This window comes from Bufo gargarizans, chromosome 10, assembly GCF_014858855.1.
Source record: "Bufo gargarizans isolate SCDJY-AF-19 chromosome 10, ASM1485885v1, whole genome shotgun sequence".
In the NCBI taxonomy this organism is placed as follows: Eukaryota; Metazoa; Chordata; class Amphibia; order Anura; family Bufonidae; genus Bufo; species Bufo gargarizans.
Window position 1 is genome coordinate 95,053,582 of NC_058089.1, and position 16,943 is coordinate 95,070,524.

The 16,943-nt window shown below is 45.1% G+C and overlaps 1 protein-coding gene across 1 annotated transcript in view; it reads right to left on the bottom strand.

The window, feature by feature from the left end:
• CHD9 (chromodomain helicase DNA binding protein 9) overlaps positions 1-16,943 on the bottom strand; it is a 139,372-nt gene that overhangs the window by 84,524 nt on the left and 37,905 nt on the right. Inside the window, 5 exon segments of the mRNA XM_044269481.1 lie at positions 664-781; positions 4,033-4,088; positions 4,175-4,243; positions 6,134-6,280; positions 15,011-15,119. Of these exon segments, the coding sequence (XP_044125416.1) occupies positions 664-781; positions 4,033-4,088; positions 4,175-4,243; positions 6,134-6,280; positions 15,011-15,119 (499 nt within the window).

Below are 16,943 nucleotides of genomic sequence, written 5' to 3' on the forward strand. Positions count from 1 at the left end.
CAAATGGAGTGCAAAGGTGATTCTTTCAACTCCACCTGACCCACTGAACTGAATGTACTCGTCACGGTATATGTCTGAATACTGTCTTTGAGTATTCAGATGTGTACCCCCGGCAGAAAGCCCTGCGGAGGGCTAAGATGCAATATAAATGCCGCCTAAGTCTAGCTCCTAAACTGATACTGCTCAGCATAGAGGTAACCAATATACCAAGTACTTCTCCTATTCAGGTCCCCCCCAGTACAGTACTACAGAATGTGGGCCTGTCCGCTCTCCTGACATGTTTTCGCACATATATCTATTCCCCATAAATCTAATCTAGAACTATCTGCATTGTGCCATTCCTATGTTATTCCCCCTGGAAACAATGAATAGAGTTCTACCATTTCCCTTGTTAGAGGGCCTGAGTCCCTACAAATTATACCACCGTCTACTAGGAGGGGAATGGTAACAATTGTTGGCTTATTCACACGTTTCCAGTAGGGAGAATAGAGGAAATGAAAAAGATACTCCTCAAGAAAGCGGTCAGGTCCGGGCTCTGTTCATATCTGCATTGCAGGCTCCTTAAGTCGCCACTGCCAATTTTTTTTTTTTTTCTGTTTCAATGAAAAACGCAGATGTGAACAGGGCCTTAGCGGTCAATCGTCCAGACAAGGGATTACTCACATCAGCAAAGTAGTGCGCCCTCTGGGCCTGGCGGATCTTGAAACGCTTGATCTTCTGCTGAATTCTCTTATCTTTCAGTAACTTCTGCTCGGTGGCCCATTCACAGTGCAGGTAAGAGCTTAAAGTGGGAATAATAAAAAACACACATCACAACAACAACAAAAAAAAGTACACGCACAGGCAATAACATAAGGGACAAGGACACACAACTGGATGGGAGCCGAGGTCCCCTGCAAACAAGCGATGTGAAGAAACTCCTCTGTGCTCCAGGTGGAAACAAGGATTTAAGGACCTCACTGGGACCATTCATTGGAGGGAGCAAGTCTTATGGAAAAACTGGAACAAGATCGAACATGCTGCGATTTTCTCTGCTCGGACTGATAGAAAATCTCTAATGTGAATACACTCATTGAAATTAAAGAGCCTATGTCCACATGATCAAACCTAATAAACCAGGCATACTGCCTGTTAGGGTTGATCATGCGGAGTTAAAATGATCCGTCTGTAGCTGAAATTGGCCAAGATGTAGAGACGTTTGCATTTTCTGTCATATGCCAATTAGCTGTACGGAGCAAGGGGTCGGCCTAACCCCTTGGAGCACTGCTTCACCACCACCTTAACCCTTAACGCTGCACTTTCATTGTCTGTCAAAGTGCAGAGGGTGCGGCAGTTGCAGAGAGAGCAGAGCTTCTAGGTGTAATGGCAACGCCCCCGTTGCTCCTAGAGGATCATTTGCATATATTAAAACTTTATTTTTCTCAACAGTGCGGACACATATGAACATGGGACCAACACAGATGCCTTCAGCTGCCAAGCTCACATGTAACAGGTCAGCCAGTGTCATAGGAACAAATCTGCTGACAGATGCCCTTTAATGAATTAGAAGCCAGACTTAACTAATTAACCTCTACAATCCATTTAGGCACAACTACCTAAAAGGTGCTGCCGCATGTTCAGGTTTTGAAGCAAAAACCAGTAGTGGATTGAAAAAAGGAGAGCAGTCATATTTGTCTTTAATACTTTCTCTCCTGTTACGATCCACACCCGATTTTGGCTTAAAAAACCCAACCAAAAAAAACTATGGCAGTACCCTAACAGAAAGGTAAGGTTTCTTTTTTCACACTCCTATTTAGGGTTGTTTCGGGTATCGAATTTTCGATACCTTTGTCTGGTATCGACCTCGATACCGGGATTTGTCTTTTTTTCGATACTAGGCTTCGCTACTGCACAGTCTAGTATCAGAGAACATGGAGCGCACTGCTCTCAGCACGCTCCGTGTTCTCCTCAGCAGCAAAGGGGAGAAGGAAGCAGTCTCTCCCTCCCCCTGTGTCGCTGCCACCAATGAGGAGAGAGGGGCGGGCGCTCTGCGCCACCAATGAAAGTAAACGTTTAATACAAATCCAGGAGGCGGGTGCTGGTGGGGAGCTGCACCCGCCTCCTGTATTAAATGTTAATTATCATTGGTGGTGCAGTGCCCCCCCCCCCCCCCTCTACTCCCCAGTATTAAAATCATTGGTGGCGCAGTGCGCCCCCTCGCCTCAGCCCCCCTAGTATTAAAATCATTGGTGGCGCAGTGCGCCCCCTTTCCCCAGTATTAAAATCATTGGTGGCAGTGGCCACAGGGTCCCCTCCCCCTCATTGGTGGTGCAGTGGCAGCTTCTGATCGGAGCCCCAGCAGTGTAATCCTGGGGCTCCGATTGGTTACCATGGCAGCCAGGACGCTACTGAAGCCCTGGCTGCCATGGTCAGCTCCCTGCTACTGTGTGCACTATGCCCAGGGCAGCAGGGAGAGTGTGAAGTCCTATTCACCCTGATAGAGCTCTATTACGGTGAATAGGACAAGGGATGAAAAGATCCCAGGTTCTAGCCCCTAAGGGGGGGAAATAAAATAAAAACACCAAAATATTAAGTATAAAATCACCCCCTTTCCCAATTTTACATATACAATATATAAACAATAAATAAATAAACATATTACATATCGCCACGTCCGAAAAGTCCAAACTATTAAAATATATATTTTTAAAAATGTCCTATGCGGTGAACGCCGTAACAGAAAAAAAATAAAACTGTGCGATTCGCCATTTTTTTTTTATCACCTTATACCCCCCAATAAATAGGATCGGACTGTTCTATTATGGGCTGGACGTTCCACGTGGCTTTTTTTTGGCTTTTTTTTTTTTTTTTCGCGTGATATCGAGTATCACAATACTTTTTTATGGTATCGAAACCGAATCAAAATTTTGGTATCAAAACAACGCTACTCCTATTAGGGCTGTACTGGTTAATTAAGGAGATTTCATTAAAGGGCAATTCAGTAGCTAGTAAGGACAAAGGTGGTAGAGTGGCGTGTTCGGCCGACAGTGTAATGTATGTGGGGGGCTCCCTGACTCTGCTCTGACAGATGATGCTGAGGGAGGGAAGGATTGGGCAAAATTAATATTTTCATCAGATCCTTTTGTTCTCTTGGGAGATAAGCCACCGGCAGATGGGTCTGGCAGCGCCCATCTCTGGTCTTCCCATTAAATACACATACATATGTATGAGGGAGTTGCGAGGGAGTCGGGAGAGATAGTTGTCAGCCAAACGGTCGGGGGCTATTTAATGTGCATGGCCGCCTTAAGGGCATCTGAAAAGTCAGTCCATCACTTTTATCTGGAGTGTTCCTTTTCTCATCTGGAGTAATACGATACCAGCAAAGTGTCCGAGACAAATCTCATGTAGACTTTGCTTTTTTTCTTTCCATGCGGGAATTGGCCGGCCGTGCGGACCTTTCTTATTAAAAAATAAATTCACAGCGTGTCAATTGTTTGTGTGGATTTTACCCTTTTCAATGCAAGGGTGGGCTCTGTGGCAAAACTGCATCAAATCCGCACCAAAAACTGCAAGAATTTCTGCAAGACAGCCCGCGCCCATGTGCAGGTAGCCCTAGGGTTTGGACAAAAGTGGCGTGGCCAGCTGCACACAGCATGCCATACCCTCCGATTTTCCATGCCCATTCATAGGTGGGCGTGGCCTGCTGTGCTGCGCCTGGACAATTTCTCCTTGGTCTAATGGAACACTCCAGATAAAATTGATAGACCCAGTTATGAGCCATCTTTACCAGCTACTGAGTTAGCCTTAGGGCCCATGCACACAAACGTGCCCGTATTGCAGCCCGCAAACAGGCAGGTCTGCAATATACAGGCACCGGCCGTGTGCGCTCACTTGAATAGGTCCCCAATCCGCGATATACAGAGCGGAAGCCCACAGAAGCACTACAGAGCACTTCTGTGGGATTTCGGTCCGTGCTTCTCCACCACAAAAAGGCATTACCAGTTACGGCCAGAGAACAACCATAAAGAATACACAGTCGCTCTTTTTACTCACTAGTTTTTGTACTTTACATAAAATTCTTCCACCTCCACTATCATCCCCGATGTAGTCTGAAATGAAAAAATAACAAAAAGCACATGATGGCGTCTCATATTCCTGTAAAGAAAGACAACCGCATCTGAAGACTGTTCCTCACCTCCTTCTTTACAATCCTTGAAGATAAGATTTTGTCTACAATGGCGGCATCTTCTTCACTAGGGTTTTCCTGAACAACAACAAAAAAATATATAATAATAATAATAATATTTTCTTGGTTATACATTTTCCCGAATATAGAACCAAAAATTGTAAAGCCAACTGGACCACAGAAGAGCACCAGAAAAGATCCATCTGGAGTAAGGCCCAAGCAGATCCGAACGCAATACGACTCTCGCTCCTGGTTCTAGAGATCAGTGGGGGTCTCAGCGCTCAGAAGGGTGGTTTTGTACGTTTGTTGGACTTTTTTGTTGGAGCCACAGCCAGATATTACATGTTGGCCAAAAAGAAAATATAAAATGATCTATAAACATTGGGTCTCATTTTGGAATGAAGTTTTAAAACCATTTCCTTGCTTTTTATTTTTTGCTTTATGGTTGCATGTTCTGGGTATGGCATCAAAGACATTTTTTAAAGGGGCATTCCAAGATTCCAATATTGATGGTCTATCTTCAGGACAGACCGGTGGGGTCCTACACCTAGCACCCCCACTGTCAGCTGTTTAGGACAGCCAATGGTGGTGGAAACTATAAGGCCTCCGAAAGACTCCATCCGCTGTGCAATTACCAGCGCGAAAGGTTCTGCAGCTTCCGTTCTCCAGCATGGCCGCCATTTCTCCTCCATCCACTGCATAGTTTCTAGCAGCGGTGGCTGATTGGTTTGGGTTTTCGGGTGCGAGACCTCCAGTGATCTGATACGGGTGACCTTAGGATAGGCCACGAATATCTAAGTAAAAATCCTTTAATCTTAAACTTGAATGGTAGCTGGCCTAATGATTAGCTGACTGTTATAGGTCCAGCTTTAGAAACCCCAGACGAGGAGCTATTATTGCTAGGGAAGGCTGCATACATCCCATGAATGGTTGCCCATGTAATGCACGAATTGCTCAGGGAACCCTAGAGCGCAGCTCTTAACGAGGGTCCTAAGTAGGAGTAAAAAGATGTAGGGAAGGGGGCTCTCCTACAGAGACACCAGAAGTCCCATCAGATGTCCCATCTGATGCTGCAGACACATCTCCTCGCCCTCAGCCTTGTGCAGTCATATGCTGCGCAGGTGGCACTAGAGTAGGGCTGAAACGATTACTCGATTGAATAGAGTAATTCGACACAAAAAAATAAGCGATGCTAATTTTTTGCATCGAGGATTCGTTTGTGTCATGTGACCACGGAGCGGGAGAGAAGCGCTTGCTATTACTTAACGCTCCATGGTTACCCGTCGGCCCATACCGCACTGCACTGGATCCTGACACATCGTCGGGTCATAGTGCACGTAAGCGCACACTATGACCCGACGCTGTGTGACGTCAGGATCTAGTGCAGCGCGCTGAGAAGAAGAGGAAGGAGCTGTGGAGCGGTGCCCCTACAGGAGAGGTAAGTATTTTATTTCACTGGCGCTGAGGACATGGCACTGAAGGGGGACAACCAGCAATGGATGGCATGGAGGGGCAGATGGGAGTGGGGTACATGAAGGGGCTGACTGATGGCACTGGGAGAGTAGGGGACATGGAGGGGCTGATGGCACTGGGGGACATGGAGGGGCTGATGGCACTGGGGGACATGGAGGGGCTTATGGCACTGGGGGACATGGAGGGGCTGATGGCACTGGGGGACATGGAGGGGCTGATGGCACTGGGGGAACTGATGCACTTGGGTGGATCGCACAGGGGGGAACGAAGGGTGTTGCGGACTGATGGCAGGGGGTCTGATGAGTTTTTATAAAAAAGGAAAACAGTCTATTAATTCATTTTTTCTTATTAGATTACTCAATCGTAAAAACATAAATCGATAGAATACTCGATTACTGAAATAATCGTTTACTGCAGCGTTACACTAGAGCTGCCGAGACCGGATACGTATAGTGCCGCACAATACACACAGTCAGCCCCATCTGGCAGACGTACCACAAAGAGTTGCAGAGGCTGCTCTGCCGGAAGGGAGGCGGCGCTCTTCTTGTTTTTAACGCCGGCCTTCGGTTCTTCCTCAGACTGCTTCCCTTCTACCTCCTCTGCGTACTTCTTCCTCTTTACTTGTCGATTTGATCTTCGTTTCTGTAAGAAGTTAATCAAATGAGATAGAAAAGCGCAGCAAATGTAAATAAACAGATTTCAGGTGCAGGACATCTTAGGTCACATTCACATGTGGCTGGAAATCCGTGGATTCAATGCAGATTCCTACCACACAGTCAATTATTCAATGATCCACCTGTCTCAACAGCAAGTATTTGGTTTCTCAATTGTTTATAGGGTACTATGGATATCACAATGTAGTTGAACCTTGGGTGGTCATGAAAGCGGCCCAAGACCACACTGGGGCTCTGCGGACACACACCATCCTCTGCAGCACTATGCAGCTATAAGACGTGCACTGTTAGGTCAGGGAGGAGCGATGCATGCTGGGAGTTCGGGGACGCAGTGTGTCGGTCCTCAACCTAGATCCCGTCCACTGAAGAACCTTGCGGGATGAATACGTAGGGACACAAGCTGGATAAACTACTAACAAGCTATGTTTTCAGCTCCATAGTCACTGAGGGAGGCTGCCCACATATGTGCTTTAGGGCCAAGACGATATGTAGTTTTATTACATGGTGATCAATCCCTTTAACGGGCCAAAGGGTAATTGTCAGGGATGATAACTGCTAGTCCAGTGTTTCCCAACCAGTGTGCCTCCAGCTGTTGCAAAACTACAACTCCCAGCCTGAAATGGCTGATAACAGAGAGCAATAGATTGCATTCTCCTGTCCTACAGTCATCCTCTACCCTGAAATGGCTGATAACAGGGGGAAATAGATTGTATTCTCCTGTCCTACAGTCATCCTCTCCACAGCCTGAAATGGCTGATAACAGAGAGCAATAGACTGTATTCTGCTGTCTTACAATGGCTGATAGAGGACAATAGTTTCCCCCTTGCGTATAGTCGGCCTTTTTCAGACAAGGATTTGTAGGGACAGTCAGTGAGAGAAAATGCATATGAAAGAACGACCCATGAAGACCCCCAACTGTCTTCCCAACAGTTACTGAGCTAAATGTGGTACACGCGACACCCTGTGGTTGGGATGAGAATTACAGCCTCTCAAGAGTTCTGATAACATCTCCTGAGATGGTACTAAAGTGCTTCCATGACAAATTGCGTTCCTTAAAGGGACCGTCCTCTTTCTGGCTACTGTTGACCAGTGTGTCTCTAAGATGATTATATGACGCTTACTAATATAGCCTTTGTTGAAATTCTGTACCATTTTCTATATTTCATAAGGTATGCCCCCTTGTTTACAAAGTCTTTTGTACTGTCCACACAGAGGTCCTGTCCATAAAATGGCCGCTGATGGAGGGTCACCTCCATATGATGCCTCGTCCATTCAAATACACTGCACCTGCCATCTGCACTGTTGGGAGTTTAGTGCAGGTGCAGTGTGTTAGAATGGAGGAGACTGAGCGATTGGTCTGGTCACATGACCCTCCATCAGCGGCCATCTTATGAGCTGGACCTCTGTGTGGAGAGCACAAAAGATTTGCCCAGCAAGGTGGCTTATGAAATCTAGTATACGGCACTAGAATATCAACAAAGGCTATATCAGAAGGTGCCATATAGTCATCTTACATACACATTGGACACAAGAAGCCAGAAAATGGACGACCCCTTTAACTAAACTTCAGCTCAGTTTATGTGGACACCGCTGTACATGTCAGCTAATATACACACTATTCCCAGATCTTCACCACCTTCCATTGAAGTGAATGGTACACTGCATTCATTAAAGGAGCAAATTTACGGCAAATTTCTCGCCCCGCTCTGGACTGCGAGGTTACTGGATGTGTGGGCAGATTCTTTGACAAGTCTCCGAAATTAAACCATTATTCTTACGAAATTACAGCTAGAAGTGACACAGAGGCAAAAATGGATAAAAGAATGATCCCCAGCATGGCAGCCATTCTGCCAGGTAGAAGCAACCAGAGTCCTTTACATACATAATAATGTTCTGATTATAGAATACACGTTCAGAAAGGAAACATTGTCAAAACTGTCAGGGGGAAAAAAAGTGCTAGAATTGGACTGCTGCGGGGAGATATAAAACACATAGGGAGTCATTTATCAAACTGGTGTAAAGTAGAGCTGGCTTCGTTGCCCATAGCAACCAATGAGATGCCTCCTTTCATTTTGTAAAGGAGCTGTGAAAAATGAAAGGTGGACTCTGATTGGTTGCTATGGGCAACTAAGCCAGTTCTACTTTACACCTAGTTTGATAAATGACCCCAATAAAGTCTCACAAAACCTTTAAAGGGGAGCTTGTCCTGTCCTGACATGGCTCTATGTTGTGACATTCCTTTATTATTCCTGTTAGAAGTTGTAAATGAATTGACGGCAGTCTGCAATGAAAGTCCAGATAGGGTGTTACCAGTTGGTGGGGTGTCCCTGCACTGTCTGACCCTGGCTGCACTGATTGGAATATGTCAGACTGAATACTCGTCCACTAGTCACAGAAGATGATATTTTTATACAGGACTACGGAATATACAGTAACGTAAAGCTACACAGACATTGGGGAGATTTAACAAAACTGGTGTAAAGGAAAACTCGGCTTAGTTGCCCATAGCAACCAACCAGATTCCACCTTTCATTTTTCACAGCTTCTTTGGAAAATGAAAGAAGGAATCTGATTGGTTGCTATAGTGTAACTAAGCCTGTTTCACTTTACACCAGTTTTAATGAATCTCACCTACATTTTTGGGGAGATTTCTCCTGTGACTTGAACTGTCATATTCGCACCAGTTACAAGAAGGATGTACAGGGCTGCTGGGCCTCACTGCAGAGCTTCTCTCAGTCTGCTAAGACCCAGCAGCTTGTGCAGACACTGAAGATCATGTGATCACTAGGACCGGAGCAAGAAGCTGCATCGCTGCTCCCTGATCTGTATACAGCGCTCATTGAGCAATGGGGAAGACAGAGGTGGTCTAAAACTATCCCTGCCTTCTTTATGGGGGGGGGGGGGGGGGGGGCAGGGCAGTAACGCCCTTGCACAGATAAGTGCCGACCGCCCAAGCGTTTATAGTCAACCGGCCATTGGCAAGCGTTTAAAGGGCAATTGTCCGCAGATTTGTACCCATGACACTGGCCGACCTGTTACATGTGCACTTGGCAGCTGAAGGCATCTGTGTTGGTCCCATGTTCACATGTGCCCGCAGCGAAAAATTATGTTTTAATATATGCAAATGAGCCTCTAGGAGCAAAGGGGGCGTCGTCATTACACCTAGAGGCTCTGCTCTCTCTAGAACTGCCGCGCCCCATCCACTTTGATGGACATTGCCAGGCGTGGTGATGTTTTCACTGCCTAGTCCTGCTAACCCCTTCAGTACCGAGCCACTTTTCCCCTTAAAGGGGTTGTCTCACTTCAACAAACAGCATTTATGAGGTAGAGAAAGAGAATACAAGGCACTTACTATTAAACCAGTGCTTTTTCCTATAGTGGGCCAGCACGGCCACCAATGCTGGATTGCAGGGTGGTCGTAACCATGGAAACGAGCAGTGTATAATGTGATGGGAAAAATGAATCCAGCCAGCAAAGGAAGCAATATGGACAATCACAATACATTAGGAAGTGGCTTGTATTAACTGCATCTACATGATAAATGCTGAAGTGACACAACCCGTTTAAATCCAAGGCCAATTTTTGCAAATCTGACGTGTCACTTTATGTGGTAATATTTTTGAAACGCTTTTACTCATCCAGGCCATTCTCAGATTGTTTTCTCGAGACACATTGCACTTCATGTTAGTAAATTTCCCCCATTCACTCAAATTTAGCACTAAGCACATTGCACCAGAATTATGGCATGAAATGCACTAAAAAGAATGGCGTTTTGATATGCGCCAAATATATCAACTGTTTTCTCCAGAATTTTCACCATAAAGAACGGGTCACGCCAGAAATAAGTTATAAAATGTGAAAGTGGGCGGGGCTATCAAGCATATTATGCCTCATTTATCATCCCCTAATGGGCAGAAATGGCTTATATTGTTGCAGCCAGCTTCTGTGGTGGTGGTTTGTGTAAAAAGTCACATTTATGACTGGCATCTGCCAGCCCTGTGCGCTGGTGAAATCTTGAGCCGTTCAGTATTCGGCGCAGGCGCGGTAAGGAAGATGGCAGCCTGCAAGCGTCTTTCCCTCACTGCGCCTGCGCCGAATGCTGAACGGTGTGAGATTTCACCAGAGCACAGGGCTGGCTGGTTAGGTTTAGCTGACAATAGCACATCGCTATAGCTTAATAGGGTTAAATCTGGTGACAGAAACCCTTTAAGGCAGATAGTGATACCTCGTAAGAGTTAGGCTGGGTTCACACGGGCGAGATTTCCGCGCGGGAGCAATGCGTGAGGTGAACGCATTGCACCCGCACTGAATCCGGACCCATTCACGTCTATGGGGCTGTGTACATGAGCAGTGATTTTCAAGCATCACTTGTGCGTTGCGTAAAAATCGCAGCATGCTCTATATAGTGCGTTTATCACGCAACGCAGGCCCCATAGAAGTGATTTTCACGCATAGTTGCTAAGATGACAGTCTATTCACTGTATTATTTTCCCTTATAACATGGTTATAAGGGAAAATAATAGCATTCTTTGAAACAGAATGCATAGTAGAAGGTCAATTGAGGGTTAATTTTTTTTTTTTTCAAAATTAACTCACCTCCTCCTCTTGATCGCGTAGTTGCCGATCTCTTCTTACTTCTTTAATCATGAGCTGCCGGCTAAAGGACCTGTGGTGACGTCACATCACATGGTCCAATCACATAGTCCATCACCGTGGTGATGGACCATGTGATGAGCACAGTGATATCACCACAGGTCCTTTGACAGAAAGAACAGGAGACCGGCAGCTACGCGATCAATTGGAGGAGGTGAGTTAATTTTTTAATTTATTTTTAACCCTCAATTGAGGTCAAGCTAAGCATTCTGTATTAAAGAATGCAATTATTTTCCCTTATAACCAGGTTATAAGGAAAAATAATACAATCTACACAACCTTGAACCAAAACCTGAACTAATGTGAAGAAGTTCGGGTCTGGGTACCACATTCAGTTTTTTATCACGCGTGTGCAAAACGCATTGCACCCGCGCAATAAAAACTGAACAACGGAACGCAATCGCAGTAAAAACTGAATGCAATTGGGTACCTACTCGTGCAGGTTTGCTGCAATGCACCCTGGACGCATCCTGAGCCAAAACATGACGCCCCTGTGAACCCAGCCTTATTACTTTACATTTCCCATACTTTATGTTAGCATCATTCTGTAAATGTCATTTTATTTTTAAGGACGTTAGAAGGATTAACTTTTAGAAGCAATTCTTAAAAATCTTTACGAAATTTTCCAAAACCCACTTTTTAAAAGGACCAGTTTAGATCTGAAGTCACTTTGTGGAGCTTACATAGTAGAAACTAGGGATCGACCGATTATCGGTTTTACCTATATTGTCGACCGATATTCAGGATTTTGAACGTTATCGGCATCTATTTTGCCGATATACCGATAACGTATTGGGAACACAGATTGCGCTGCTCTTAGCGCTCTCAGTGTTCCCTCAGCAGCACAGGGGAGAAGGAAGCAGCGTCTCCTCCCCCTGTGCTGCTGCTGCCACCAATGAGAGGAGGGAGGACAAGAGAAGGGGAGGGGCTGTGGCCACTGTGCCACCAATGAAGATAACTCATTAATTCATATACAGGAGACGGGAGCTGGCTGCAGGATCACATAGCCGGCTCCCGACCTCTATGACAATTAGCTGCGATCTGCGGTAGTTAACCCCGCACCTGAGGTGTTAACTGCCGTGGATCACAGCTACCGCTCATAGAGGTCGGGAGCCGGCTATGTGATTCTGAAGCTCCCGTCTCCTGTATATGAATTAATGAGTTATCTTCATTGGGGGTGCAGTGCGCCCCCCCACCCAAGCCCCCCAGTATTAATCATTGGTGGCAGTGGCCACAGGGTACCCTCTCCCCTCCTCCTCACTGGCAGTTCTGATCGGAGCCCCAGCAGTGTAATCCCAGGGCTCCGATCTGTTAACATGGCAGCCAGGATGCTATTGAAGCCCTGGCTGCCATGGTAACATCCCTGATGCTGTGTGCACAGAGCAGCAGGGACCCACTTCAGGTCCTATTCCAGGGCTTCAATAGCGTCCTGGCTGCAATGGTAACAGATCGGAGCCCCAGCATTACACTGCTGGGGCTCCGATCAGAACTGCCAGTGAGGAGGAGGAGAGATTTATCAGGGTGAATAGGACAAGGGTTCTAGTCCCTAAGGGGGCTAATAGTTAGTATAAAAAAATAAAATAAAAAACACAAAAAATATTAATTATAAATGAAAAATAAAGATTTACAACAAAAAAAACTACACGTTAACAATAAACAAAAATGAAAATTCACAAAATATCGGTATAAATTATCGGCTATCGGCCTGAAAGTTCACAGATTATCGGTATATACCCTAAAAAAAAAAATCTATATCGTTCGATCCCTAGTAGAAACCACCCGTAAACGACCACATTTTGGAAACAAACAATATTTATTACCCTGATTCTGCAGTTTATAGAAACATCCCCATATATGGCCATAAACTGCTGTACCGGCACACGGCAGGGCTCGAAAGGGAAAGAACACCATATGGATTTTGGAGGGCAGATTTCACTGGGATAATTTTAAGTTGCCATGTCCCATTTTAAGCCCCCCTCGATGCACCCCTATAGTATAAACTCCCAAAAAGCGACCCCATTTTTGAAACTACTGGATCCAGTTTTATTGATGCCATTTTGAGGTACATATGATTTTTTTTATATCTCGAAAAAAAATGGCTGTTCAGGCACAGTTTTTATATTCATTCATTATTTTTTTAAGGCAGGTCGTTACGGATGTGACAATTCCAAATATAAAATTTTTTTTTTTGTTTCATTTTTACATAAAGCATTTTTGAAAAAACAAAACACGTTTTCATGTCTCCATTTTCTGAAAGCCATATTTATTTTTTATTTTTCTGCAGATCTTGTGTGGGTTCGTTTTTATGCGGGAAGAGTTAATGTTTTTATTGGTAGTTTTGGGTACATATGATTTTCTGATTGATCAATATTACACTTTTTAGGGCAAGGTGACCCAAAAATGTTTTGCCATTTTTTTTCTTTTTTATGGCATTCACCTGAGGGGGTATATCATGTGATATTTTTATAGAGCAGGTTGTTACGGATGTGGCGATACCCAATAGGTCTATTTTATTTTTATTATTTTTGTCAAGTTTTACACAGTAAAAGCATTTTTGAAAAGAAAAAAAAAATCTTGTTTTTGTGTTGCCATTTTCTGAAAGCGATTTTTTTTTTCCAGGCGATTGTCTTATGTAGGGACTTGTTTTCTGCGGGATGAGGTGACCGTTTGGTACCATTTTGGGGTACATAGGACACACAGGTTTTGGCACAGTTTTTATTTAGTTTTTTTACGGCGTTCACCTTACTGGGTGGATCATGTGATATTTTTATATCACACGGAGGCGGCGATACCTAATTTTCCTTTTTACTTGAAACATTTTTTTATCATGAAAAACACATTTTTTTTACTTTTTATTTTTTGTCCCACTGTGGGACTACAACTTTTGGGGGTCTGATCCCCTCTGCAATGCATCACATACATTCTGTACTGTAATACACTGACAGTGTGCCTATGAGACCTAGCCTAGGTACTGACAGGCTTCGATGCTTGTGGAAGGTTTTGGGCTGCCATACCAGCCATCGAGTCAACGCAGCACGGGGACCCGACAGGGTCGGAGAGGGTGCCCGTACCCTCCGCAAACCCCATGCATACTGTGGTCAGCATTAACAGCTGCATACAAGGTGTTAAAAACGCTGGAATCTGTGAATTCACTGATGCTGGCATATACAGCAAGGGGCTCGGCTGTTATTAATAACTGGGCCCCTGCCCCTGATCGAGCAGGTGTAGCTCCTGCACTCGCCAGATCAGAGCAGTGCAAGTCACGTCCTGCAGTGCCGTACGAGTACATATGGCGCGGCAGTTGCACAGAGAGCAGAATCTTTAAGTGTAACAGCAACGCCCCCGTTGCTCCTAAACACTCATTTGCATATAATAAAACATGGGACCAACACAGATGCCTTCAGCTGCCAAGCGCACATGTAACAGGTCTGGTGAGGTATTTGCCCCACGTGCTGGCTGACAGTGGGTACTAACACGCCACTCCAGGGTATTTACATTCATCGCTTGGGCAGTGAACTAATAGGGGAATTGTTCTGATGGTCCATAGTCGTTGTGATGGCTTTATGGCGTCAAAAATAAATTTTGATGGGTGAAGGGGCGTGACCTCCTACAGCGCTACAGATTTACTATAATCTACGTCAGAAGCTGGTGTATATTATAACGTAAACTCTCCGCCAGCTCATAGCTGGATTTGTTTTCCTGGCACACAGACTGAGAGAAGACGAGCGCCACTTACTAAAGTCCCGTGCATCTTACTCCAGCACATTTTTTTAAATTAAGACTGAAGATACCTCTTTGCACATGATGCTGTACACGGACTTGTAGGACGCCAATCCAATAGGTGACATTAACGAGATGACCCCCCCAGCAGGAGATACCTCTTTGCACATGATGCTGTACACTGACTCGCAGGACGCCCCATCTAATTGGTTGGCACTAGCGAGATGACCCCCTGGGTGATACCTCTTTGCATATGATGCTGTACAACAAATGGATAATTAAAACGACAACATAAAGAACTCAATACACCCAAGACTGTACACACCTGAGCGTCGTCTTCTTTAAGAGTCTGTGAAGCTGTTTCGGAGTCGGAGATTTCATCTGAGGATTCAATCTTTCGTTTCTGCTTCTTGCCCAGAGTAATAATTAATTTCCTGTTGGAATGAAGAAAACCGAACACTTAGAAATGGCACTATCTGACAAGATCGCTCAGCAGTCTTCTTAGGTTTCTTGGACCATCAACTGTAGAAGTATAAAAGGCATATATCCCGGGTAACGCATCTACACCGATGGACTATACACTATGGGCGGAGACACATCAGGAGACTGATTACTAGGATTACTATGGTTTTTTTAAACAGACAAGCTCATGCAGTTGCTCAACTCAAGATTTTATTTAATTTTTTTCAATTCTTAACCTCCTGACCCGTTTTTACTGTGCAAACCAATCCCTCTGGTTGGTTCCCATCCTGTAGCTAGCACTTCCTGTTGCTGTATCCAACCGAACCCATGATGCACTGCTCCTTTCTCCACCACAGCTGCACCACCACCCAGCTAGTTACATAGACACTCCCCTATCACTGCCCCCAACAATGCCTAGAGTTTATAGCTCCTCCCACCCAATTACATAGACACTCCCCATAACTAACCCCAACACCCAGCAAACGTATAGCTCCTCCCACCCCACTAGTTACATAGACGTTCCCCATCACTTTTCCTAACGCCCAGCTACTTTATAGCACCTCCGACTGAGCTAGTTACATAGACACTCCCCTATCACATAGTTTATAGCTCCTCCCACCCAACTAGTTACATAGACACTCCCCTATCACATAGTTTATAGCTTCTCCCACCCAGATAGTTACATAGACACTCCCCTATCACATAGTTTATAGCTCCTCCCACCCAGCTAGTTACATAGACAATCCCCTATCACATTATTAGTTTATAGCTCCTCCCACCCAGCTAGTTACATAGACAATCCCCTATCACATTATTAGTTTATAGCTCCTCCCACCCAGCTAGTTACATAGACAATCCCCTATCATTTGTTGTTTATAGCTCCTCCCACCCAGCTAGTTACATAGACACTGCCCTATCACATAGTTTATAGCGCCTCCCACCCAGCTAGTTACATAGACACTCCCCTATCACTGCTCCGCCTATGGACATAACATCACAGGAAGTAAGAAAGAGCTGCATGGACATGGTCATGTGATCACAGTCCCAGAACATGAGATAGGAGCAATTAAGTGGCCTTCATAAATGATGATGATGAGAGTCTGGCCCAATGGGTTTCATATCAGACGCCACATGTATGAAGCCCCCCGACCATAAACAACCATCACGGCCTGGGTTGGCTATCTCTGTCTGCTAAGATGCGCTGGGCAAATTCCAATTGGTGTACCCAGGTGTGCCAGTCTTACAGGCACCTGCAAAGCTTTTTCTTTTACACGCGCTAGAAACCTAACCCTGTGTGTGCAGATACCACAACAAACTGCACAGTATATGTAAGCAGAGCTCCCACTCAATTGCCCATCTTTCCAGCTCGTGTGGGGGCGAGGCAGCAGGCGTGGTAACACCCACTGGGTTTCAGTTTCCTTTGGCTCCTAGTTGTGTCCGGGGTCTCTCTGGGATTTTTATTAGCCATATTTTCCCATTAATAGACAGACAGTCTGTATACTTTTCGGGTTCCATGACCTTCTAGAGGGAAAATATTGTACCGTGCTCACAAACAAACAGGCGGCATATAAGAAATACAGTCATAATACGTGTGTGAATAGCGCTGAATACAAAATTCGGACCTGAACTGAATATGAATGAGGCCTAAAGGCTATGGACACCTTTGGGGCAATTTTTTATGACTGGATTTTAATCATTTTGGGCTAAAATCATTTCTTTCAATAGGACTTTATTAAAAATGCTCAGCCGTTTCTGAGAAAAAAGGGTTAAAAATCAGTCTGTTTGCAAGCTGTCAG